We start from the raw sequence: 27885 nt of genomic DNA on the forward strand, positions 1-27885 counted from the left end.
GTTAGGAATTATTTTCAATTTTGTTTGACTCCTCTCTGCGCATGTGCGATCGGGCCAAATTCAGAGCCAAGTACTGCTAAACTGCAGGTTAGTTTTCTGATTAATATTCAAAATATAACATTCAATTGAAATAAAGTTGTTCCTCGCTCATAAACGGACGTTTGTAGAGAGAGAGAGACAGACACAGTGAACTAATTGCTTCACCCCGCTTTTTGCTTTGCATGCGCAGGGTAAAAATAAACAGCTGTATTGTAAAAATAATCCATATTAAAAATCCCTATTGCTGTTATCTTTGCATGTTTCTGAACCTTGGATCTTTAAACATTACCAGGTACATTCAAAGAGTTTTCACCGGGTGCTGTCAGCAGCCATGTGCATAAACTCTATATTAGGACGGATTTTCCATGTCAGCCGAATCATTTTGAACTTGAGAGGTTGCATCACTGCAGTGTCCATAACAGTTTTGTGAATCCCACCCAATGCTTTACTTATTTCTTCTTTTTTTCTAAAACGTGGACGAAAAGCGTGCATTTCACAACTTAAGAATGAAGCATCATAATAAAAATTATTGCAACACCAAGAAAAGCCCGTTGTCGTCCTTTACTCTGCACAATCCGTTGTCAATATTAGCATACCATCCTCACTTCTAACTTTCCCACAGTCTTCAGTTACCCACATCAGTTGCCTTTGTTCTCTTGTATTTTTTTTATCATCTATAAACCTTCAGGAAGGTAACAAGATAATATAATTTAGTTCACCTGCCTGGCTTAACACTAGTTTATTCAATGCAGAAAAATAATGCGAAACCTGCTTGAACACTGTATTGATGGGATTGCAACGAGTCAGAGGAAGAGTTCTCCCTTGAAACGTTTCCACATGATGCAATTCATAATCGGCGAGCAAGGTTCATGCGATGAACCTCAAAATATTCAACAAAAATCACTTTTATCGAGTGAGTTTCAATCGGCACTTTGCCAGATACCCTTTCAAAAACACCCCAAACTGATGGAATGGGATGGTTACAAAATAAGGAACGACTGAAGAGATCGTCAAACAAAATATTAGATATTTTCAATGGAGGTGTTTACTCGCACTAGTTGTAACAGCAGCAGCAGCAGCAGCACCACCACCACCACGACTACTACCACTACGTTTGGATTTTTTTCGTAACGACTTATCAAGCAGCTTGGTGGTGAAGTGGATAAAACAATGGTTGCATTGCCCTTGGCAATTTATTTCATGAAAAATCAAACACGAACAGGTGTGCACAACACTTAAAACTGCAGGAATAAACACACACCTTATACTCCTTTTGCATCTCCAGCGCTTTGTTAATCCACTTCAAACGCCTTTTGTCTGGAAGGAGAGACCACTGCCTGCGAAGGTTGTCTTTCACATCCTTTGGGTTCATCTGAAACAAATACACAGCACCTCTAAATAAATATGCAACAAATAAAAGTTTTCCTTAAAACTCAAAGATCTCACCTGCACAGCACAGGCAGTCCTCGGGTTACATCAGGTCGACATATGTTAACACCCATTAAAATAAAAAAAAGATTTAAAAAAAGACATTCGTCAATTCTTTAAATTGCTTTACATACGGCCCAGTTTGGGACAACTTGTTGTCACGTGTGCAGGGGGACAGGACAGATCCCATGCACGCTTTACATTTGTTGACTTTGGCTCCTATATCCTGACTGAAACCGGGACTCTCCACAGTCACTCCCCTCCTGATTCTCACACGGTCACAGCACTGGTGTTTCTCCGTGGAGCAGACGTCACTCACGGCATATATTTAATGAGTCTCCAGTGATGGAGCCATCAGACGTGGGAAAGTGAAATTGAAGATGTGCACGGGCGGAAGGCAAAGAAATAAGTAAGAGAGCAAAAGGATGGAGACATAAATTACAGGAAAGAATGAATGATGAATAAGAATGGTGTGACGAGAAATGAATCAACAAAGCGCGAAGGAGAGTGAAAGAAGAAGCCCGAGCAAGCAAAGTGAAGCAAAAGGAATGCAAGAGAGAAGGGCGAGATGAGACTCACGTTCGTGCGAATAATAAGCATTGATTGAGCACCGAACAGAGTCCGCAACCTTCTCAAGCTGCAAAGCTCCGAATCCTCAGTCTTTCTATGCCCTTCTTCTCTTTTTATTTTTTTGGATACATTGTCGAGGCTCGTATGAGAGTGAACACACAACGCACAGCAAGGGGGCATGAGACAAGAGGGGTGTGAGAGAGAAGGACAAAACAGTGGTGAATAGAAACATTAGGAGATCTGTGGAAGGGAGAGGAAGTTGTTTTACCAGAAGGGGGTTACTGGTGGACCTTAAGTGCCCTGTGGAAATATGGTGGGGACAAATCGCAGACAGAGCGAGGGGGGAGACTGGAGAGGAGACGGCAGAAGACAGAAAGACCACCGACCTGCCTGCGGTGAGAGAGTGAGAGGCCCAAAGACTCAGCCTCATCGCGGGAGATACCAATGATCCAAAATGCCTTGGTTTCCACAGCGTGAAGCCAGGAAAGGTGAGAGGCAGGAGCACCAGCCCAGAGGGGAGAGCAGTACTCCATCAGGCTGCGGACAAAAGCTTTGTATGTGGTTAGGAGCTCAGGTGGGCCGAGGAAGGACTTTGCACGACGGAGGATTCCCAGTTGGCGACTGAATTTGGAGGCCAGGTTGGAAATGTGGCTTTCCCAGGAAAGATCATGGCAGAGAGTGAGACCCAGAAGCTTGAAAGAAAGGACTTCTTCCAGAGGATTGTTAAGAAAGTGGAAGGGGTGGGGGGGGGGGGTTCAAAACGGTCCTTTCGGAGAGACATAGTGAGAGTGTGAGATTTATTCGGATTGAAAGACATGTTCCACGTGTTGGACCAGTTTGTGATTTTACCCAGATCAGCAGAGAGCGAAGAAGCTGCTGCTTGCCGTTCTGAGGGATGACAGATGGGCCGGCAGAGGGTGGAGTCATCAGCAGAGAGATAAATAGGATTTTCCAGAGAGTCGGAGAGATCATTGATGAAACCCAGAAAAAGAACAGGGCCCAGAACGCTGCCTTGAGGAACTCCAGCATCGACAGGAAGAGGGGATGAAAGAACTCCATTTACGGCCACACAATGACTGCGACAGGAAAGGAAATCTGCGAGCCATAAGTGGAGATGGCCTTGGATACCATGGGAAGAGAGTTTGGTGATCAGGGCAGGGTGCCAGACCATGTCAAAAGCACACGATATGTCTAGGGATATAGCTCTGATTTCATGTCCGGCATTGAGGACCTCCATCCATTGATGGGAGAGCAGAAGCAGCATATCCAGGGTAGAGTGACCTGGTCTGAAACCAAATTGATGATTGGAAATCAAGCCATTGGAGAAGAGGAAGGATTTCATGTCTGAAGCGATGATGGATTCCATAACCTTGCTGATGATTGGGAGAAGGCTGATTGGTCTGTAGTTACAGGGATCTGTTTTTGCACCTTTTTTATGCAGGGCAGTGATGTTTGCTGATTTCCAAGCAGATGGCAGATGACCTTGAGCAAATGAGAAGGTGAATAGAACAGAGGAGCAGGCTTTTAGGACACATGGGCTGATGCCGTCTGGACCGGTTGCAGAATCTGAGTCGAGGTTTGACAGCAAGCTCTCCACCTTGTCAGGAGAAAAGGACACAGAGTCCAGGGACAGTTGGGTGCGACTGGGTAAGGTGGGTACAGAAAGCAATGGGTTTTGGACACAAGATTTCGATGCAAACACCGAGTTTAGGCATCAGCCTTTTCATGTGCGGTATCAGCAGTGCGGCCATTTGAGGTAAGGGAGGGGATGGAGGGGGAACACGCACCAGAAACAGATTTGATTTGACGCCACCAGGATTTGGAGGAAGGAGAGAGGTTTGAAAGTTGAATGCCACCCTTGACCTTTTGACCTCAAAAACAATAGCCTTATTGCTTGTGACAAACTCTACCAGGTGGTGAAGTTTCGGGAAGATCGGTATAAAATTGTGACCTGTAGGCAATTACCAAAAAAAAGACAGACAGACAAAGAGAGAGAATAACAAAATCGACTGACCAACATACTTGAAAAAATCTTCGATTTTGCAAGTAATAAAACAGACAGACAGGGGTGAAAACATAACTTCCTTCCACCTTCGGTGGTGGAGGTAATAAATTCTGATGGGTAGTATGGGCTCCAGAAGTGAGATGGTGATGGGCTGCCATCTTGAAGAATCAGAGGGGAAGAGCAAGAGTAGACAGACAGACTCATGAAGGTATATCTCCAGATGAGAAAAGAGGGACAAAGGAGTTGAGATGAGAGAAAAGATATAACTGGGGTAGGATCATAAGGGAAAATGTTACTTGATGAGGAAGTACATATGACCTGTAAGAGCTAAAGAAGAGCAGAGGACTTAAAAGAAAGAGAGAAAAAAAAATTAATGTAAGACTATCAACTAACATGTAGGCCATGGGAGAATGTGCACCTTGTCCATGACTGGAAGAATCTGCCCATAATTCCAAAGTACAGACTGGACCATTTGCAGAAGGACAACATTAAATGCAGCAGCACCAACTGTGACCTCGGAGGGGAGCATAAACCATGGCAATGGGAATTAATGTCTTGTAAAACATTAAGAGGTAATAATTAGTCAAGGAAAGGCTATTTTGGGGCAAATCACAAAGAATCAACTGGCTCTGGAGGTGAGGTGACATGGCCTTCCCAAGAGAAAGGATACAGTGAAGGATCAAGGTTGATTAGGGCTTGCAAAAGACTGAACCCCATACAGAGGTTGATTGAATAAAGCAAAAATATAGAGGTATTCACTGTCAAGACAATAAAAAAGGCAGACTTTCAAAAGTTGAAAGTCATGTTTCAAGTTATCAACATTGTGTATATGTATGTATGTATGTATGTATGTATGTATGTATGTATGTATGTATGTATGTATGTATGTATGTATGTATGTATGTATGTATGTATGTATGTATGTATGTATGTATGTATGTATGTATGTATGTATGTATGTATGTATGTATGTATGTATGTATGTATGTATGTATGTATGTATATATATATATATATATATATATATATATATATATATATATATATATATATATATATATATATATATATATCTCTGAAGAAAAGAAAGGAAGAAAGAAAGGGAAAGGGATGTGGCTCCACATCTCCGCATCTGAAGAAAGGGATGTGGCAGCAGCTGAGAATTGGGATCCACACAGGCTTGAGGCTAGAATCAAGTTGAGTATTATGCCCCCCACCTCCTCCCCTGGTGCCAAATTTGAAGCCTAACAACCCTTCCACACCCCCCCCACCACTCCCCCAAAAAATTTGTTCTTCCTTTTTCCTGCCTATGGAACCAACTTCCACATCTTTAATCTCATTCTTCCCTCCAGGTCTTCAAAACAGCAAGCTGTTCATTACCATCTCAGATCGGCCAATCCAAAACCATGATCTTTTCTACCCTCATTAACTCCTATGCTCACCCCAATCCCCCCTCCTTCCAAATTTCCCCTCCTGAGAGTTCCCTTCTGTATCGATCTTGTTCACCCCATGCATCCTCTCATGACCCCATTGTTTGTCTGCCTCCCTCTGTCTTGGCATCTTCCCCCCACCCCCATCTCTCTGCTGTTCTTTTTGTCCAGTTGCATCCTGATCCGTTCAGTGTACTCGTACCAGCTCTTCCATGAGCCTGTACCATGTATATAAAAGAAAAGCGAAACTTCTCAAAAGACCCCTATTTTCCGACCCCACCCTCATCAAAAAACACTCCCATGGCTGTACATTACATACACCTCACTGTCTTTCCTCCCCAGTCTCCTCCAACCCTATTCATGCAATTTCATATGTAGCCGAGAACATGCAAAACTAGAAGGGCACTCGGTTGAGTGCATACCTCCACCACGTAATGCCTGATCCACGAGAACATATTGTTGCGAATTCGCTCCCGACGGCGTGCGAGCGGCCACGTAACTCGAATCGCGGAACGTCGCCCACCGGACGGACAATTCCGTCGTGACCCTCTCGGACTAACGCCGGGAACGAGTCACGGGTGGGCCTTTCGGCCTCACCACGATCGTGCCAATCGCCCCCCCCCCGCCCCGGGATAGGGTTGTTCGCCAAATTCGACCTACCTAAGTACCCACACGGAGGGTAGACCGGGCGATCGCACCTCGCCGCAGGTCGACTTTGGACACGGGCCACTTTAAGCGACCCGTTCCGTACTATCGGGATAACTGAGCGGTGTTATCGTCAACCTCGACGGTTCCGATTAATTATTGGGCGTATTTAGCCCACGACCAACCCTTTACGTGAAGTAAGATGGAGATTCAATTAAAGAAAAGACGAAGCGAAACGGGAAAAACAGTTCAACATGAGGCACATTTATTCCGCGGCAAACGGAAAGCACACATATACAATTACAACAATTATGCACCAAAAGCAAATGTAAAAGAAACACAACAATTATGCACCAAAAGCAATTGCAACAAAAGAAACACAATGCAGATCTACTACCGACGACGCGAGCACACGGCAACACTTACACCGTTTTACTTTACAGACGGCGCCGACAACACATATACTCAAAATCAAAAGAAAAAGGGGCCACCCTCTACGACAAGGGGGCAGACGTGGTCTGTGGACGCGAGACCGGGCAGAGCCTACCCATCTTGTGATGAGCCGCAAAATGGCGGCGGCGCCCCGACTCCGCGCTCCTCCACGGGCCTCGCTGGCACTGCCTGGAATGGGGTGGGAACGGGGCCCCCTTTTCGCACTATCTCAGCGCGGGGGGGAAACAGGGGGGGGTTGTTGATGCTCTGGGGAAAGAGGATAGCTGGCTTGCTTGGGTTCCGCGACGAGCGACTCCACTGCGCCCTCGACCGCGTTCCCGGCTTCTCCTCTCTGCAGCTCCCCGACAGACTCCGAACCCCGACAGACCGACTCTCCTCCAGACCCGTCTTGACTGCTGCTGCCACACTTCGCCGCCGCCACAACTCGCCCGAGCCCGAAACAGAAACTCTCTACTGACTCAATTCGCCCCGCGCTCGGCGCTTTATAGTGCGACAGGAGAACCCATATGCAGATTTTCGGATCAGGATGGGCTCGGGGGCAGAGCCACGCTCGCCCATTGGACGGAGGAAAAGTGGGCGTGAATCATTCTTGATCCGCGAATCTGCATATATCGATTCTACTCCGACATGCCTGGAGGCGGGGCCAAATCGCCCCGCGCTTAATGATTGGAGGGATCGGAAGTGGGCGTGAATCATTCCTGATCCGACTTCCCCTCGGAAAGGCCGCTCTTTGTACCCGCGGCTCAGCGCGCGCCCTGTACGAGGCCAGGACAGCCTGACGCTCGGCGTTCACAAGTGGCGCGGGAACGGCCGCAGAAGGAGAGGCGAAGGTGGTGGAGGGTTTATTGTGGCGGTCCCTGGCCACGGTGACGCTTGGAATGGCGGTGATGCGATGATTGCGAGAGCGAGTTGTGAAGGTAAAGGCCGTGGCTGTTGGCGTTGTTGTTGTTGTGAAGCGGCGTTGCGGTTGGTGGTTGAGACGTGGTTGGTTCAAAATAAAGATAGAACAGAAAAACGGCTATCTTAAAGGGTCGCAGCCCGAATGAATTACATTTATTCCCTCGAAACAACGGGTTTGGGGCTAACTACACATGTACTTACAGAGATATCTCACCTACGGGACCTGAATGGTGGTTTGTGAATTTCCTCAACCACAACACTATCGAACCCAATACATTTTTGAGATATCATGCTATACACCGTTTTTGGCCCTCTCTCTCAAAGGTGAAGAATCACATTAATACTAAATAATTCTCATATCCAGATCGGATTCGGATCTTCACCAAAATCGAAACAATTCGTCCTTGCGACACACCCAACCTGTCCACCAAGTTTTGTTTGAATCCATCGATAACTTTTTGAGATATCGTGCTATATGTCATTTTTAGCCATATCTCTCAATGGTGAAGAATCACTTAAAAAATTATCAGATCCGGATCTTCACCAAAATCTAATCAGTTCGTCCTTGTCACAGACCGAACCTGTCCACAAAATTTCATTAGGTTCCGTCCACAACTTTTTTGAAATATCCTGCACACAAACAAACAAACCAACGGACAGAAATGGGTGAAAGCAACCTCTTTGACCTTCGGTGGCGGAGGTAATAAAACTATACTTCAGGCATGTAACAATGGAAGAAACCTTTCATACCTCTGGATGCTGCTTCATGAACACCTTTTTCTCATGTAAAAACCATAGCTGTTGTGGCGTTTTGGGTTTTTCTGGAAGATCCGACTTTGGAGGAGCCATTTCAACAAGGTCTGGATGATCGTCCCTGGAAAATACAAGTTTGAGAGCTCTGGTTATGGACCACTAGTTTGCGCTGGCATTCAAATGTCCAACATAATTCAACCTATGGATTTAGTGTTAAATGGAGGAATTCATGAGGCCCCAGGGCCTTGAATCAAAAGATAACTGATGTAAAAGAATATCAGTATTCAATCAATCCCAAAATTACACATATTTATGCGACTCATTTTTCACCAATCCTAATCCAAACTCACACATGGAGGAGCTTGCACACACATCACCTGTAGAAGAAAGACATCACAAGACAACTGGACATTTACATGAATTACAAGGACATTAGTAAACAATGGACAAATCAAAGTAATATATGGGATTTAAGCCTGCAGTCGATGTACCTTGTACAATAAACTAAGTTCAAATTTGACCATTGTTTTTTTTTTAAGTGACTTGTTAAAATGATCAAAGTTCTCAAAGTAGAGGAGAGAGCTTGATTAATTGATTTCATGCACACGGTGATATTCACTCCATCACACCAGATGATAACATTGAGCAAGTAACTTCTATAGGACAATACAATTAAATAACCAACCATCCCCAATAGCAACGAGAACGGCACTCGATACCTCCACCAGGCTGACAAGTTTAATTTGTTTCCCATCGACAGGCCGGATCTGCATCCAAACCTCAACCAAAATATCATTGTGGTTCTGCGAAGTCGGCACTCCCCCAAAGAAATGGCACCCAACATATAGCGGTCCCGAGACAGTTATTTCATTAGTATTTGTTCAGTTAGCCCTTCCATTATGTCTAGTAGGTATGTGGGACAAGGTGTGTTGGGTAGGGCTTTGAGCTAGATCTTTAATTCCATTTGCTATTTATTCTTACATCCATTATCTTTTACTGTATTTCACAGACAACCTCTCCTTCACGCAAGCAAGTATGCCACAGAGCGAACGGTGCCGTTGATCAAGGGGCTCATTAGCATACGCACGTCATATTTCAAACAGCTCAGCTCTGTAAGATACAGCTCAGAGACGAGTCAAAGTTTCAAATATTTGGATGTACTCAAAGACAGCATACGAGACAAGAAACTGAAGCCAACACTGCTCGGTGAAGCAAACACTTAAACATGGAGGAGGTTCAATTAAAGTTTGGGGGTGCATATCCTCAAGTGGCGTTATAAAATTGGTAAAAATTGACAGTATATTGACTGTAGCAAGGTACGAACAAATTTTAAATTGACCATACTATCCCCAGTGGTTCAAGACTTATCGGTCCAAACTTCATCTTACAGCAGGATAATGATCCAGACCACTCAGCTGGAATAATTAAAACTTATTTGCAAATGAAAGAGGAAGCTGGAGTGCTTCAAACATGTAGAATGGCCCCCTACAAGCCCAGATCTCAATACCATTGAAGCTGTAAGGGACAATTTGAATGAAGAAAAAAAAAATCCCAACAACTTAGCTCATCTTTGGAAGGTCTTGGAAGAAGAGCGCAACACGTGAGAGACCTGCCTACCATGTTAGATGTTAATGGGGTACAAAATATTGTAGGTAGGGATAGGGGATGACGAGGTGGTGGTGCACCGCCTTCTTGAGCTCTGAAGGAAAGATTGTTAAAGAAGAGTGGTTCTGGAGACAAGAGAAGCAAGGTACAAAAGGGTTGGAATGTGCACTCAGCCTGGATTTTGGAAGCAAACCGAGAGGGTGTTACAAGAAGAAATCCCGTTCATTTGATGACCCTTCAAGAACAAACAGGGCGAGACTGAGATTTTCGAGCTTTGAAGGACAAGTTCTATTTATCAGACCAGCATCTAATTTCATCAATTACAGATCAGCAAACAGTGACACAGCTGCCTGTCAGTGTATTGGGGGGTATTGTGCGACAGTGTGGAGTCATCTGTAAAAAGGAAGAGAAGATTGTCCAGAACAGAGTGGTCGATTATGTCGATGAGAAAGAAGTCTGGGACAACACACCGTTTGAAGCACTCCGGGTTTCAATGGGAGAGATGAGGAGTGGGTTGCATCGAGAGCAATGTGTTGACGACACGAGTGGAGAAAGTCAGAAAGCCAGGTATGAAGGTAAGCTTGAATGCCACAGGCAGGAAGCTTGGCAAGCAGGGCAGGTCAGGTATGGGAGCATGTGCCAGAACAGCGCGTCGCTGCGTCCACTTTCCACCGGTACTCCATGGGCCTCCGTCTGGCCATCCCCCAGGCAGCTGCCAGGCCCATCCCCAACTCCTTGAGATGCTGATCAACCTGCTGCAACCACGAGGCACGTGGTCAGCCCATTGGCCTCCTCCACTCACGAGACTCCCTCGCTGAGAGAATCTGGTGAGCAGGATCAGCGTCAGGAAAACGAGCCACATGTCCATACAGCCGCAACTGACGCTCATGGACTATGCAAGTAACAAATCTCATCCAAGTCTCTCTCAGCAACCACTCGTTGGACACAAATCCGTCCAGCGATAGCCAAGGATTCTCCGAAGAGACCTGGTACCAAAGGAATTAAGTCTCTGTCTCAGATCCTTGGTCAGAGTCCAAGTCTCGCATCCATAGAGCAAGACTGGAAGCAGCAAGGACCTGAAGACTCGGACTTTCGTCCTCCCGCACAGGTACCGGCAGCGCCACACCCCATGATCCAGTGAATCCGTGACTCCCCAGGCCCGACGCAGACGTCGATTGACCTCTGACTCACAGCCAGCAGAGACATGAATATCACTGCTAAGGTAAGTGAATCTCTCCACGATCTCAACATCCTCACCACAAAGAGACACAGACAGGACAGCAGCATCCAAGATGTCATTGAATGCCTGGATCTTAGTTTTGACCAAAGAAACCCGTAATCCCAGCGGCTCCAACTCCTCATTCAGCACCTCGAGGGCCCCCAAAAGGATATCAAAAGTCTCCGCAAAGATGACTGCATTATCTGCGAAATCAAGGTCCGAGATCTTGACATTCCCAAACGATGCACCGCAGCTTGATCTCTCCGACATCCTCCCAAGAAACCAGTCCATACAAGTGCTGAAAAGTGTGGGGGCCAGTACACACCCCTGAGGAACTCCAGTAACAACTGGAAATAAGTCAGAGATGGTACCACCACATTTCACAGCACTCTCAGTACGAGAGTAGAGTTCAGACATCAGATCGATCAGTTTTGGTGTCACCCCACGAAGACCAAGAATCCTCCAGAGGGCATCCCGATTTACTGAATCGAACGCTTTACGGAGATCAACAAAGGCTGCAAGCAGCCCCTGCCGAAACTCTCGTCTGTGTTCGGTGAGGACACGAAGTGCAAGGATACGGTCAATCGTTGATCTCTTTGGTGTAAAGAATGACTGCTCTGGACGCTGGTGCTCAAGCAGATGGTGGCGAACCCTATCAAGAATTATCCGAGCAAAGACCTTGCCCGGCACTGAGAGCAGCGCCACCCCTCGGTAGTTGTTGCAGTCTTGGCGATCACCCTTCCCTTTCCAGAGAGGGACAACAAGGCCCCTCTTCCAGTCAGTTGGGATGATGCCTGTGTTCCAGGCAGAGCACAAAACTGCATGCAACGACATGAGTACAGCATTTCCACCAGCCTTGAGAAGTTCAACATGGATGCCACAGATCCCTGGAGCTTTACCCCATTTCACCTGGTTCACCGAAGCCCGTGTTTCCACAAGCAAAGGTGGACCACAGTTGATTGGAGGGTCAGCAGCAGGGAATGTAACACCCTTGACGTCCAACTCGACAGCTCGTGGATCAGCCTGGTACAACCGCTCAAAGTAACCAGCCCAGCCGGCCTTCACTTCAGACTCATCTGTCAAGAGCCTACCACTCTCTGCTCTAACTGCAATGCTCCGAGGGATGGGCTTGGATGAACGCAATGCGCGAATTCCACTGTAAGCGGGACGAGAATCACCTGTCCACAGGTGATGCTCTACCCCCTCACAGATTCCTCGCACATAGGCCTCCTTGTCCACCCTCAGTGCACGTACAGTTTTACTCCTCAGCTCCCTGAACAGCTCAGCTCTGCCATTCAGCCTGCCCCTGCGACTCTGGTCAATGGTATCCAGTGTCCCTTGAGAGACAAAACTCTTCTTTGCCCTGCGGTGAGTTCCAAGACATCCACTGGCAACATCAAGGACGGTGGTCTTGAAGGCACTCCACAACTCTTCAGGACCCCCCAAAGCACCCAGACACCCCAAATGTCCACTCAGCCTGTTCGCAAACTCCTCAGCTACCCTCTCATCCTTGAGCTTGCCAACATCCAGCCTAGGCTGGGATGGTACCATTCTCCTGGATTTAAGGTGCAGCTTTAGAGTTGCTACAACAACCCGGTGGTCACTATTGAGGAACTGAGCACTCCGGTAGACCCTGCAGTTCTGGATCATCCTCCAGCGACCATCAACGAAGACATGGTCAATCTCCTTTGTCACACCGCCAGCGTTGGAATACCAAGTCCAGCGATGAGCTTGTGGGCACTGAAACCATGAACTGGCCACCCTAAGTCCATGACTTCTTGCAAAGTCAAGGAACTTAACGCTATTCTGGTTTACAGTTCCTGACCCATGGGGACCAACACACGTCTCATAACCATCCCTATCAGTTCCAGTCGATGCATTGAAATCCCCCAAGACGAGAAGTGTATCTCGTCTGAGGCACTGATCAACCACAGACCCGAGCGTGGCGTAGAATGCATCCTTCAGGGTGAGATCACTCGCCTCAGTCGGATAATAGACAGAGACCAGGAAAATGACACCTAAGGAGTGACGAATCTTTAATCTCATAATATGCTCATTGACTGGTGTTACCTCAATTATCATTGGGGTCAGCTTATTGGACACAGCTACAGCAACTCCTTGAGTATGGTAACCATCAGAGCGACCAGACCAATAGTAGGTGTAACCATCCACCATTATCTCAACGCAATCCGGTCTCCGACCCTCAGAGAGAGCTGCAATACCGATGTCCAAATGCTTGAGACAGATAACAGAGACAGATCCTCTCTTAGGGATGACATTCCAGGCACCCACCCGAAGGGACCGCCTCAGGTTAACCCATGGAGACCGCCATCTGGTGGACGACACCTCAGCACCACTCCGACACACTCTCCCGCAATCTGACCCAGGAATGTTACCCCATGGTTTCCCTCCTATCATCAAAGATTGGGGGTCCCGAAGGCTTTGCCCCAATCCCATCATCCAGTGAGCTGCCCTGCGAAGGGAAGCTGCACAGGAGGTACTCCCACGGAGTGGGTTTTCAGATTTTTTGGCGTTTGTGTTTTGCGGAATGAAGGGTTTTACGGTGGCCAGAGTCCAAATCCTACCATCAACCTCCTCATAAAAAGTAACCCAACTGCAGGAGGACGTCCACAGACACAGTTGGGCACGAGATATGGATGGCCGTTGGCTCACAACGAGCTCCTCCGCCCTTTGACAGGTTTTGTTTTTAATCCTGCTGGGTGTCCATATCCATAAGCAGGGCAGAAAGACGCAAACTGTGTCTATTGCCAAGTATGTGTCCAGGTCGACTATCCTGTGATCTTGTCTGAGATTTAGGGCCTCACAACATTGCTGATAAAGAAGCAGCATGTCCAGAAATTGGGGAGAGATCGTTTTGTCTTCTTCTGGTCCAAAATGACCCAATTAACATTTTTGAAAAGTTTTATGCCATTTTACAATCGGCAAGTGAAGTAAAAGGTTTATAATGTTCAGAGATCTGGTGATTCTTTTTGTAGTTTTAGAGCTGCAGTCAGGTGGGAAGCAGAAAAGAGAAATCACTTTTTATGGAAGCGTTTTGGCTTACACTTACCAGAATTTGATCATAGCTTTATCAAATGATTCTTTCTCCTGCCTGTATTCCTCAATGTACTTCACCTGGGGGAAAGAAAGAAAGAAAGAAATAAAAAATTACCCCCATGTGGGGGTGACTGTCATCTCTATAATACCACAAGTTCTCAATGTTCAGTTCAGGTAACCGCGAAACAGTCCAAACTAACCGTTTAGATTGAAATAGTTCACAGAGATACACTAGGATAATACTACTAATGACATAATTAATAAATATGTATTGTTCAGTTAGTACCCGGATTAACACATCAGAATCACCAGCGAGTGCAATACGTGGTTTTCCGGTCCGTGCATTCTCTGGGGACATTTCACTTCCGGTTGTAGAAAAAAAACGAAAAAAAATAGGCTTAGCTCTCAGTGATTATGATAATCCTGTAGATTATTCTTCACTGATTATAATGCAACTTTCAGAACGAAAATTGGTCAAGTATTTATAGAGTTATTGAGGTTTGAAAAATCGTTAGAGCTATCAAATTCATTAATTCCACAGAAGTTTCGTGACTGCACAAAGTAACATGTCAGGTATGAAAAAACATTTTGGATGCCAGATTCATTAATTATGGAATGTACTCATTGATATATTAATCAGAAAGCCCGAAGCATGCAGCATAATTTATCACTTATCCCCTCATCCGGGATCCGTGGCCTCGCCCCACAGCCTGCAGCCCTATGTCCGCCGGTGATTATGTTAGATATCGGCACGATCGAGAGGAGCCTGCGAATTATCCCTGCTGATGCACTGAATTGATGCAATCGTTCGGCCAGAATATTCATTGTCAAGATGTTGCGTGATTAAATCACTAATACAGTCACTCAAATTTATTCCGCTGACACACTTCTTAACAATCACCTTCGCCCCAGAAACCACAGTCAATCTGAACCACGCTGGCCACTGCTCAGACGCCATGACCGGACTACTGCGCAGTTTGGTTAAAGATGACTCGGCATTTTGGCGCGCGCGCACGAAATTATATTTTGAAAATAAATGTCGACGTTTACATTTCGGGTTTTGAAACTTTTGCACCTTCGGCGGAAAATGTATAAATTTAGAATTACCCCTCCCCCCCCCCCCCGTGCGGGAGTGACGTCATCTCTGTGAGAAAATATATAGCCTCCTGAAGGTAGGGCAGTTTTTGCAAACTTTGAAGTCACGTGACGCGAAAACGAAAGCGAAATTCGGAAATCCATCCTGACCAAATTTAGATATTGTCCCGTAGATTCAAATGCCACAATCAAATTCAAGATTGCTTGAGAAATGTAGGAGATAGATTTTGAAAATCGTCATTTTCGCATTTTTTGCCAACTTTGAAGTCACGTGACATGAAAACGAAAACGAGTATCGAAAATCCGGCCTGACAAAATTTAGATATTGTCCCATAGATTCACATGCCACAATCAAATTCAAGATTGCTTGAGAAATGTAGGAGATAGATTTTGAAAATCGTCATTTTCGCATTTTTTGCCAACTTTGAAGTCACGTGACACGAAAACGAAAGCGAATATCGAAAATCTGGCCCGACCAAAATTTAGTTATTGTCCCATAGATTCATATGCTACAATCAAATTCAAGATCACTTGAGAAATGGTGGATGAGATAGAATTTGAAAATCGTCATTTTCGCAACTTCAAAGGCCTCGTGACCTTGACCTTCGGTGACCTTGAAAGTCATACAATCGTGTACGTCTCATCGACCTCTATCAGGATCACTAATGACCAGATCTCCCGCTTCAACTTCATTGTGAACGGACGGACGGACGGATCGTCACCTCTCCTCTCAACACCAATATTATTAGGTCATGCTCGAAGAGATGGCCCAAAATGCTAAAAATGTGTTTTATATTTATATTTCATTTCTCCTTCCTTCCTTCTTTGCAAATCGCATCGGCGTTTTTGGCCATCTTCCAGATCACGTGACGATCAAACGGGAAGGAAATTCAAAAATCTGTCCGGTTAGATACAAGATAATATTTTTTACTATCATAATCAATAAACAGTTGCCGAATATCTTGTAGAATGGCAGACGAGATAGGTTTTGAAAATGGCGATTTTTATAACTTACGTGACCTCATCCCTGACCTTGAACCCGGACAAAAGTTATATTGTTGTGCAACACTCATCGACCTCTACCCACATACTAAGTTTCATCAAGATCGGAAAGAAAAATTGTTGGCGGACGTACATTTGGTCCGGCTTTATTAGGTCATCTCGGTAGACGTAGGTAGAGATGACCTAAAAAAACCGGACATTAATCACAATTATATAGGTTGTAGTACAGCTGATAATCTCTCATATCATAAGAATTGTGCAAATTATGACTAAAGCATGAAATTTCTACCAGTGTTAGTACATGCCATAAGCTTCATCTTCAGATCGAGAGGTAAGGCAGATTTGACCTCTGAGGACCGTGAGAAGTCAATGACCTCAAAGTATCAAAATATTTATGTTTGGCGTCATTGGTTAATGGTAAACATGTTTATGATGTACAAACCATGCATTTGTGTTCTCATAAAAGTGTCTACATATTCCACACAGCGTTGGTAATTATTTACAGGTGTCTAGCTTTGACCTCTGAGGACAGTGAGAGGTCAATGACCTAAAAATATCAAATATTGATGCCAATGAATCAAATATTGATGACAAACACCCAGATGTCCTGGCAGAATTCAAGTCTGGGAAGTTTGTGGTACACAAGACCAGCAACAAGTTCTCTGCCATGGCAATTGACCAATGTACAGAACAACGCTGTGGTCAAAGGGTCTGGTGGAGCTATTGGACTGACAGGAAACCCTGGGGCACTCAGACGCTGAATGGTGGCAGGGCCAGAAATAGCCAGGATCACTGCAGAGTTTGAAGAGCAGGCAACAAGAGGACATGGCGGTGCTCATGACACTGGGCATCTTCACCATGACCAGAAACCTGGAGTTGAAGCAGCCTTTATGAAGGATGTCAGAGCACTTTTCGCAGTGTTTGAAGAGATGGGGAATCCCTTCCTTGAGAACACTCAAGATCTACTGGTCCTTGACACGAGAGACATCATGGACACCCCAGTGGCAGAAACTGTGAGGAAGATTGAGTCCCTTGGTGAGGAGCAGTACACAAAGTTTGTTGAAGAAAGACTGGAACTATGCACGAAGCCAGTTACAGAAACACTGCCCAAGAACAAGTTGCCACTCTTCAGTCGGCCACAGACCAAGACGCAGTCAAAGCAGCAGATCCAACTCGCCGCAGTGAAGAGTGACTGTAGTCACTTCTCGAGGCTGTATATTGCCTGCCAATCACGTGATGGGGATCTGGACCAGTTCTTCTGCCACGAGAACCAGGCAGCCCCACCAGCATTATCAACAGGAAGAAAACTGCGCCTTGGAGTCAAAGTAAATCTACTACACTGCCTGAAATCAGACCAACCCGAAACCACAAGCGCACCTGGGGTTGATGCCACAATCCTTGACGGAGCAGCTATTGTTCAAATGCTCATTCCTGTAACGGCAAAGACCTTTGAAGAGTATGTGAACACAGACTTTGCACCTTACATCTCCACTCAACTCGAAAAGGTCAACAGACTCGACCTCATCTGGGATGTATACCTAACAGCCTGAAAGGCACGACCAGACAGAAGAGGGGCAAGGACATCAGGAAGAGAGTGGCTCCCTCTACCGTCATGCCTAAGAACTGGAAGGACTTCCTTCGTGTGGATCAAAACAAGACTGAGCTCTTTGGTTTCCTGTCACGAGAGGCCATTCATCTTCCAATAGCAGATGGCAAGGAAATGTATGCAACATGTGGAACTGAGGTCCTGTGCTCTCCTGCCAAGTCCGACTTGACCACCTCGCCCCATGTTCACATGAGGAGGCGGACACTCGCCTGCTTCTACATGTGGCAGATGCTGTGCAGAAGGGGATCAGGAAGGTGGCCATACGCACTGTGGATACTGATGTTGTGGTACTGGCTGTGGCTTCATTCAACAACATCAATCCTGACAAGCTGTGGATAGCTCTTGGTACTGGATCCAGCTTCCGGTACATAGCTGTTCACCAACTGGTTGCCACCATGAACCCAAGACAATGTGCTACTCTCCCCATCTTCCATGCCATCACAGGGTGCGACACTGTGTCTTCTTTCGCTGGCAGAGGGAAGAAGACTGCCTGGGAGATTTGGAAAGTGTTCCTACAGGTGACTGATGCCTTTGAAGAACTCTTACACATGCTAAGTGATGTCAGTGAGGAGTCAATGTCACTGCTGGAGCGCTTCGTTGTGCTGATGTATGACTGTACCAGCGACACCATGGAAGTGAACGATGCTAGGAAACAGCTCTTCGCACACAAGTCTAGGGCTCTAGAAAACATTCCCCCAACGCAGGCAGCACTCCAGCTGCACATCAAGCGTGCATCTCTCCAGGGCAACTGCTGGAACCAAACTCTGGTCCTGAATCCAGAGTTACCAATCCCATCTGACTGGGGCTGGACAAAGGAGGCCTCTGGGTGGCAGCCTCTTTGGATGACACTGCCAGAGGCATCAAAATCTTGCCTCAAACTGATCCATTGCAGCTGCGAGAAGGGATGTACCGGCCGCTGCAAGTGCACCAAGGCTGCACTCAAGTGCACTGCATTATGTGCATGTTCGGGAGACTGTTAGGTGCAATCAGACACCTTTATATTCATGAGTCTATATGGATAATGTGTGTGTATTACATGTACCGGTATGTACTATACATGTGTCTGAGGTAACTGACCTCACTGTACTTTAAGCTTATAGACTATGTTCGGTGCACATTGAAAATTAAGGTTGCACAGATCATCTTACAACACGATTTCATGCAAGCTGTTCTGGACACCACAATAACCGAAATGTGTATTTCAATAAATTTGTTTTCTGAGGTCACTGACCTCATTTAAAGCACTTGTTCAGTCATGGTTGCATCCTGTGATTATGTATAAAGGCTCTCCAGAAGATAAAGGGACACACACAAGGCAACATATCTTTTTAATGATTCCGAAAAAAGACAAACTGCACCAGAATCGTGAAAAATGACAATTTCAATGTAATTGAAGTCATTGACCTCACACTATCCTCAGAGGTCAAATCTGACTTACCTCCCGATCTGAAAATGAAGCTTATGGTATGTACTAACACTGGTAAAAATTTCATGCTTTAGTCATAATTTGCACAATTGTTATGATTATCTGCTGCACTTTTGGTGTAAAACAAGCTGGTGAATGTTAAACACTTTACCCTTTTCTTTTCAGGCATGTCCTTGTAGGTTTGGGATAGCATGCGAGTCAAGTCCAGGTTATTGAGTTGTGGGTGAATTTTAGCAAACTTCTTGCGCTTCAGCAGGTAGAAGCGCAGATATGGTGTAAGTGGTTTTTTGGGAAAATCTGGGTGATTCTGCAAAGACAAAGAAAGAGTACATTCAGGACAAGTTTCAGGATGATGGGCATTTCTCTCACCATATTGTAATCATATTTCAGTTAAGTATTTTATAAACTCACAGAAACCCCAACCAAAAACCCCACAACACTTCATTTATATTATTTCTTCTTTTCTTCATGACATGGTGGTGGGCTGTTGGACCATCAATAATTATCAACGACACTGGGACCAACAACTCTTCCTCACACAAAAACAACTCTGGAATTTATGGAGGACTTTAAATCTCTGGAACATTCTTAAAATCAATCCTTCAATGGCACTGCCAGTGTTTTGCTATTTGTGGCTGCCTTTTATTATACAACAATGGAGCCTCTCTCCAAAAGAACCAACATTCCCCAACAATCACTTCTGACACATTCCGCTTTATAGCTTGTTTCAAGAGGTGCTGTGAAGCAATTTTGTGCTTTTGAACACAGAGTAAATATCTGGAGAGGTATGAGCACCATTGCCATGTGAAACTGTGTGGTGTTTCCCCTTCTCCGATTCACCCAAACCAAACTACTTCTCCTGGGGAATTGTGTTGTGAATAGCACATATTCGTGAGGGATTTTCATGCATGTCACACTGTGAGTGAGCAGGCATTTATCCAAAACAGCTTGCCTTTGACAAAATGTCCCTTGTCTGTGCCATTATCTGGATAATAACAGGATTTTTGGTTGGGTGACACGCTGTGTTAAGGCACAGGAAGAGGCTATTCGGCTCATCATGCCTGCGCTACATCAATACCAGATTTAATCAATCTGTCAGTACCCCTTCCTTCATGTGTAGTCTTTTGGCTGCTATCCTGGTACTCATTTCGCCGACCTCGGAAGGATGACAGGCTGAATCAACCCCTTGGTGTTAATTTAGTGGTTAACAGGGGTTGAACTCAGGACCCTAGGATCCCAACCCACCACCCTAACCGCTAAGCCAGCACCAGGTTAAAGTATGATACCTCTGTGCTATTCTGCCAGCCTGGGGGAATTTTTTTTTTTTTAAACCATTTTAAAAAAAACTGTGTGGTGTTTCCATATGTGTGGTATCTCACCATACACACATGTGGGGACTTCAAATACATAGATCCATCAACATATGGATGCATGTATGTATGTATATACATACATACATACATACATACATATACACACACATAGTAAAACTTCCTCCAACGCGGCTTCCTCAATAGCAGTTTCCAACTGACACGCTGAATTAAAAGCGTCAAAACCTCCCCAACGTGAGGGTATGTTTCACATTTATGTGATCGTGGCTGGTGTTTTACCAAAGATTTATATTGTTCTTATTCCTTATCACTGTACTGTACTTTACAAAATTAATATTTAATATATTTCATACGATGATACGAGTCGCCACCTGCTGTCATCGCGATCGCAATTCGAATTTACATTCTGGATTAAATGTGACAAAAATGGCCGGCGTTTTCCCAAATATTTTATTCTTTTTCCTTATTACTTTACTAAATTACAATTTAATTTATATACATGCATGGCATGAGCTGCCACCTGTCGCCGTCTCCGAACCTGCCGCCAACAAGTGAACTTATGTCGATCATTATGGCTACCAAAAGACCCAATTTGAACCAACCAGCCACGAGGAAGAGGAAGACAATGATCATGGAGGTCAAACTTGATATCCTGAATAAATTATCATCAGTTTCTGCTTCATCTTTGACCAGGCAATATGGCATGAATGAATCAACCATTAGGACGGGACGGAAAGCCGAAGATAAAATCAATGCCAGCGTTCGTGCAGGAGCCTTCATCGCAACATCATACATTAGAAGGAGGCACCCTTGTTGATAAAAATGGAGAAAAGATTGAGTCTCTGGATCGAAGATCAGAATCAGAAAACTGCTTCAGTGGATGGGCCCATTATAAGAAGAAGAAAGGCCATGAGCATCTCCAGTTACCTGAAGACAGAAGCCCAACCTGATGAAGAAACAGAAGAAACTGAGTCTTCTCCAGCACCAACATCAGCATCATTTCAAGCAAGCAGGGGCTGGTTTGACAAATTTAAAATTAGATATAACCTCCATCATGTCGAGCTGGCTGGAGAGGGTGCTTCTGCTGATGTAGAAGCAGCTACAGAATACCCAAAAGAGGTTCAGAAGCTGATAGAGGAGAAAGGTTATCCACTAGAACAAGTCTTCAATGCTGATGAGACAGGTCTATTCTGGAAGAAAATACCCAATAGGACCTGGATTTCCAAAAAAGAACAAACCTTCTCAGCATTTAAAGCTGCAAAAGACAGTTTCACCATTCTCTTTTATAGCAATGCTGCTGGGGACTTCAAATGCAAGCCAATGCTTGGCTACAGAGCAGAGAACCCCAAGGCTCTGAACATCAAGTCAAGACAAAGTCCATGCTGCCAGTCTTTTGGAGATTGACCAAAAAAGCCTGGGTTACTGCCAAAGTGTTTGATGACTGGTTTGAACACAGCTTCATTCATGAGGTGAAGGGTTATCTGGCAAAGAAAAACTTGACTTTCAAGGTGCTTCTTATTCTGGATAATGCACCAGGACATCCACCATCCTTATGAGTGCCATCCCAATGTTAAGGTGATATTCCTGCTTCCAAACACATCATTGTTGCAGCTTATGGACTAGGATGTGATAGAAACATTTAAGTCTTACTACACCAGGAGGAGTTTTGCACACATCCTGTCCATGATGGAGAGAGATTCAGCTCTAAGAGTGAGTGATTGTTGGAAAAGTTTCAACATTTTTGATGCCATTGTGATTAACAAACACACCTGGGAAGAAGTGAGAAGCGAGACCCTCATCTGTTTCTGGAAAACGCCATGGCCTGGGATTGGGCATGACTTTAGAGGTTTCCCTCGTCGGAAAGAAGTGAAGAGGATCATTGATCATGAAAAACATATTGGAGAGGGGGGATTTGATGACATGGAAGAAGAAGTAGAAAAACTGTAAAAGTCCCACAGAGAAGAACTGTACACTGAAGAACTTGAAGAACTTGTAACCCAGACATCCAGGAGGAGATTATGTTGAGAAATAAAGTGAAATATAATGCATTCCTTGTTGGGCCACAGACAAACAGATCACCCCTCGTAATTTCTGGAAGACCCTCAAGTAATGATCTCTTTCAATCCAATTTAGTTTTTGACAGCTTTAATTTAATACACAGTAGTATCTGTGACTGGGGCAACTTGAACAACTTGATCCCCCTCCCCCATTCACATGAAACTGCACTGTCAAATAATTTCCGGTAAACCACTGCATTTATTTAACTTGTCGTTTCAAACTCCTACACAAAATCACTATGGCTGTTCAAGAGCAAGTTTATTTGAACAAGTAGTGAGGGGAAGGAAACAATAAAAATAACACCAGCAGTGCACATGCCATCAGTGTATTCTTCATATTCAGGTTGTTTATAAAATAACTCTACTTGGAGAAAAATAAATAACTAAAAAGCAGAGATTACAGACAGTGGGTGGTCGGTCAAATGTACTCCCCGATTCAGTTATTCATTTTAAATCACTCAAATGAATCGACCATGGAAACAGAACACAAATGAACCTTTTCAGCCATAATTAATTACTTTTTTGCAATGCACCACAGTGTTATAATGAGAACTAATTATCCTGAATTCCCCAGAACAACACATATTCAGAGACAGACAACATCCCCCCCCCACCCCTTCTTCGCTAACCCTTGAGATCACATCTCAGCCCAGTTAAACCAATCAAATATGCAGTTCTCAATTGTTGCACCAAAACAAAGTATATTGGAACCGCAATGGGCTACATGAAACAGATTTGGCTCAACACTTTCCTCATGTTAAAAGGTGATGTAAAGCACAAGAATAGAACAAAGACCTTTAACGCACCTGTATCTTCATTCCTTTATACGGGTTCTTCAAATACTCCTTTGCATCAAAAAGAAGCTCAGACAAAGTACGAAACTTGCGCACCTGTGCACAGAAACAGGAATGAATATCAATAACAACAAGAGTTCATAGAACATGTTACCCCACGCAATGTTCAAATAAACCCGGACCCCGACATTCGCGGTTCCAACATTCGCGAGTTCCATATAGTCATGCTCCATTATTCACGGGAAATTGCCCTGTGTATTCACGGTTTTCACAGATATTTTTCCCACGAGCCGCAAGCATAACAGTTCTAAAACAAATCTTCCACAAGCCATGCACAAGGCAGCTGGATGTATGTACAGCACAATACTGTACAAACGCAAAAAACACATCTTCCACAACCCACGAACATGACCTGCTTCCTGTATGTGTATTGTAGCTTTGCGGGATGAACAGTTTCATGGGACATCTCACCATACGCATTTTAAACATACAGTACTGTATTGTGGCTTTGCAGCATCAACATAGTTTTGCAGAATGCCTCGCCAGTGTATCACGTCATTCCCTGCGACGCCATACCCCATGAGCTACTTACAGAATGAGAATGCGAACAGCATCTATTGATGTATCCAGTAATTACCAGGTCGCCACATGTGGACATTACACAATGGAAACATTCAGCACATCTTGGTCTAAATCACCATCATGCTGCAAATAGCACCATCTGAGCTGTTAGATTTTAAATATGCTCAGCATAATCATAATCAGCATAGGAAAGACATCATGTCCTGGAAGTTAAAGAATGGAAACATTTAGCATATCTATTTGTGCAATTTGCAGCGAGCTACATACAGACAAATTACACAATAACATCGCTCACCGCATCTATTATCAGCTGCCGAATTCAGCATCACCTGTAAAAATCCCCCACAATGCGCAGACTATTCAGCCCTCCCGCAATTACCCACAATACACTCATCAAGCTCATAGGGGAGCGTGCCTCCACGGACCATGACGTGGCCAAGGCATTACCTGCAGAACTTGCGAGCCTCATCGAGGAGAAGGGGTACCTGCCTGAACAGGTCTTCAACGTCGATGAGACCAGCTTGTTTTGGAAAAAAGATGTTGACCAGAACATTCATCTTACAGCGAGAAAGCAAAGCAGCCGGCTTCAAAGGCGCAAAGGACCGGGTGTCCCTTCTCCTATGCGCAAACGCTGAAGGGGACTTCATGGTAAAGCCCATAATGCTCTACCGTTCCATGAACCCACGTGCGCTGAACTACAAAAACAAGCAGGTGCTGCTCGTGCACTGGAGGGCCAACAGGAAGGTGTGGGTGACGTCTGAATTTTTTATAGACTAGTTCCATACCTATTTCATTCGTCAGGTCGAGAGGTATCTAGCAGAAAAGAATCTTTCATTCAAGGTACTCCTGCTGCTTGACAACGCTCCTGGCCACCCCACGAACCTGAACAGCGCATCTTCATCTTCATAATTTTGAAAAGTTACGTGTGCTGTTTGTTCAATAAAATATTGAAACAGTGCATCGTGATGATGTTTTTTTCGTTTCATGGTACGGTAGGGGATGGTTAAGAGACTTTAAAATGCATTCTTCAATAAATTGGAAATGGCATCTGGTGTTGCCAATTTTTTTATTTGTAAGCATCTTTAATGAAACTGTAATCACGCATTCATGCTCAAAAACATTTGAAACTTTTAAAACTTTCCCCTTTGAACCAGGAACAGCCACGCATAGATAACGTTATCCCCCTTGTGCCCATTGTACCAAATTCAATTTGCAGGCTTTTTCATGAACCAGGAACCACTGCAAACCAATAACGTTATCCCCATTGTAACAATGACAAAACACATGCGGATTGGGAAATCTCTGGAAGCTGTCCCCCATTTCCCATTGAAACAATGCCCCCACTTTCACGGTTTTAACATTCGCGGGGTTTTCCCAGAACGTATCCCCCGTGAATGCCGGGGTCCTGGTGTACTTCAGTTTAAATAAAAGAATGATTTTAAAAATCGTCCAGAAGTTTAGCACCATTGAAGCACTACATCCAAGTACTGCAAAACTGGAGGTTCTTGACAGTGCAAGAAAGGTGATTTGTGATGCAGTGTTCAAGTGTTGCATTGATTTGTGTTCAATTCAATATAAATGAAATAAAATAAAGATTGCAAAAATCAAAAAATAAATTAATTCTGGAATTTACGGCCATTGATGCATTACACCATCCTATCTCCAACACATTACATTAGTTAGCTATGACTGTTGCTGGTGTCCTTTATGACATCCTTAAAACAGTAAGTTTCCTGTTTGTAATGAAAGTTATATCGAGAAAGAAAATGCACACACAAAGGATGGTTTCACATGATCATTTCTCGTGACAATCCCGACCTTGTTTACATACTTTTTGGAGTAACATCCCTGCATCCTTTTGCTTTTTTGTTGTTGTTAATGTTTTTATTACTTGCTCCTTTACTTTTGTTTTTAGAAATGGGATTATATTTTAAAAACAGCTTGAGAATGTGATTGCACAGAATTTTTTATTTTATTTTAGGATTCGTATTGCATTAAACATGAGCAGACCCCCCTAAACACAGCAATTAAGCACTGCAAAGAACATTGTTTACGGACTCTCAGTTTTGTCAGTCACCTTCATAGCTCCATCACAAGGCTCCGAAGAAAAACAAACAAAACTGGGAATGTGGAAACAAATGTTAATCAATCTGTCAACGGAACCCAATAAAGTCCAGCGCTAATCACATTCTCAGCTGTGCCTCGACCTCCCACATTCTTCCGAGGGAAGGGTATTCCAAAATGGCAGCTGCTTAGCCCCGTGAGCGTGTGCTGCAGGTGTGCTCCACTTATATACAGCTCAGTGTGCCCACCCCTCCGTTCCCTTCGTATTCCTTTGTGAAGGAATGCAGTTTTGCATACTTTTCATGAAATCCATTCAAGCTATGAAAAATTTCATCAGTTTGCATCTTCCCACTATAAAATGTAGTAGATTCGTGTTTAAACCAAGTTCGTAGCTCAAACCAAATTTGAGCTAGTCTGTCAGAAAAGAAGAATAGGAATAAGACTAAGACTAAAAACAAGCAGGCACTTTTGGGTCTCATTTTTCTCATTCTGCGATGACGTCCCAAAGTTTAATCAGTGCTATTGGATGAGAAATTCCCCGCAAATGACTGGTAGGTAAATTATAGGTTTATGAGCTTTATCTTGGTCGATTTTTTTTTGAGGATTTATGTTGCATTGAGCCAATGGGATATCCAGGGCATCCTTAATGAAGTATATCAACTTCTTGATACCCTGAGCTACCAAAGTCTTCTCCCATACTGCTTTCTCTTCTACCCTTCTGTTTCATTCCTGGAGCACTCACAAAACCCCAATCCATCTACCATCACGTTCAGACAGCAATGTCTTTCTTCGCATCTAAAATTACCCTTCCCTTCATCCCAATCCTGATGTCAGTCTTCATCTTGCTGACTTTGAGATCCTGAAAACAATGGATTTGGAATGAGTGAGATTAACTGCACTTCTTCCAATGGCTGTCCAGAGAAGTGGATAGGATACTTTGATTGCTGATTCTTGTGGACAGAATGAGAACGGAACCTGCTGGTCCTGCCCTCGCGTCAGTACCCTCCAAAGTTCAGCAAGGTCAATATAATTATATATCATTTTAAACCAGCGGAAGCCATGTTTTCTCCGCTGTCTGTGAGCAGGATATCGAAAAAAGTTATGGACGGATTTGGACGAAATTTAGTGAACAAGTTGGGTGTGTGACAAGGACGAATTGATTCGATTTTGGTGAAGATCCAGATTTCATTTGAAATTAATTTTCACGGAGGATTGGATTAATCCAACTTTCATTTATTTTGCATGATTTATCGATACTAATAAAAGGTGGTGTGTGTTGTGTGTTGTGTTTGGTGTTGTGTTTGGTGTTGCGTGATGTTTGGTGTTTGGTGTTGCGTGGTGTTTGGTGTTTGGTGCTGCGTGGTGTTTGGTGCTGTGCTGTGCTGTGCTGCGTGGTGTTTGGTGTTGTGCTGTGCTGTGCTGCGTGGTGTTTGGTGTTGTGCTGCGTGGTGTTTGGTGTTGTGCTGCTGTGCTGTGCTGTGCTGTGCTGTGCTGTGCTGTGCTGTGCTGTGCTGTGCTGTGCTGTGCTGTGCTGTGCTGTGCTGTGGTGTGGTGTGGTGTTTGGTGTTTGGTGTTTGGTGTTTGGTGTTTGGTGTTTGGTGTTTGGTGTTTGGTGTTTGGTGTTTGGTGTTTGGTGTTTGGTGTTTGGTGTTTGGTGTTTGGTGTTTGGTGTTTGGTGTTTGGTGTTGTGCTGTGGTGTTTGGTGTTTGGTGTTTGGTGTTGTGCTGTGCTGTGGTGTTTGGTGTTTGGTGTTGTGCTGTGTTGTGTTGTGTTGTGCTGTGCTGCGTGGTTTGGTGTTTGGTGTTTGGTGTTGTGCTGTGTTGT

The 27885-nt window shown here is 44.5% G+C and overlaps 1 protein-coding gene across 3 annotated transcripts in view; it reads right to left on the minus strand.

Moving 5' to 3' along the window:
* Window positions 1–27885, minus strand: part of UBTF (upstream binding transcription factor) — a 79009-nt gene that overhangs the window by 33860 nt on the left and 17264 nt on the right. For all 3 annotated transcript variants that reach the window (XM_085872687.1, XM_085872686.1, XM_085872688.1), the window contains exons 4-8: window positions 23428–23511; window positions 19385–19540; window positions 14118–14182; window positions 8221–8344; window positions 1301–1411 (exon numbers count right to left, since the gene is read on the minus strand). In XM_085872687.1, the coding sequence (XP_085728813.1) occupies window positions 1301–1411; window positions 8221–8344; window positions 14118–14182; window positions 19385–19540; window positions 23428–23511 (540 nt within the window). The remainder of the gene's footprint in view (window positions 1–1300; window positions 1412–8220; window positions 8345–14117; window positions 14183–19384; window positions 19541–23427; window positions 23512–27885) is intronic.

Source organism: Eptatretus burgeri, chromosome 3 (genome assembly GCF_056783735.1).
Source record: "Eptatretus burgeri isolate ZD-2024b chromosome 3, Ebu_testis_v1, whole genome shotgun sequence".
Lineage (NCBI taxonomy): Eukaryota > Metazoa > Chordata > Myxini > Myxiniformes > Myxinidae > Eptatretus > Eptatretus burgeri.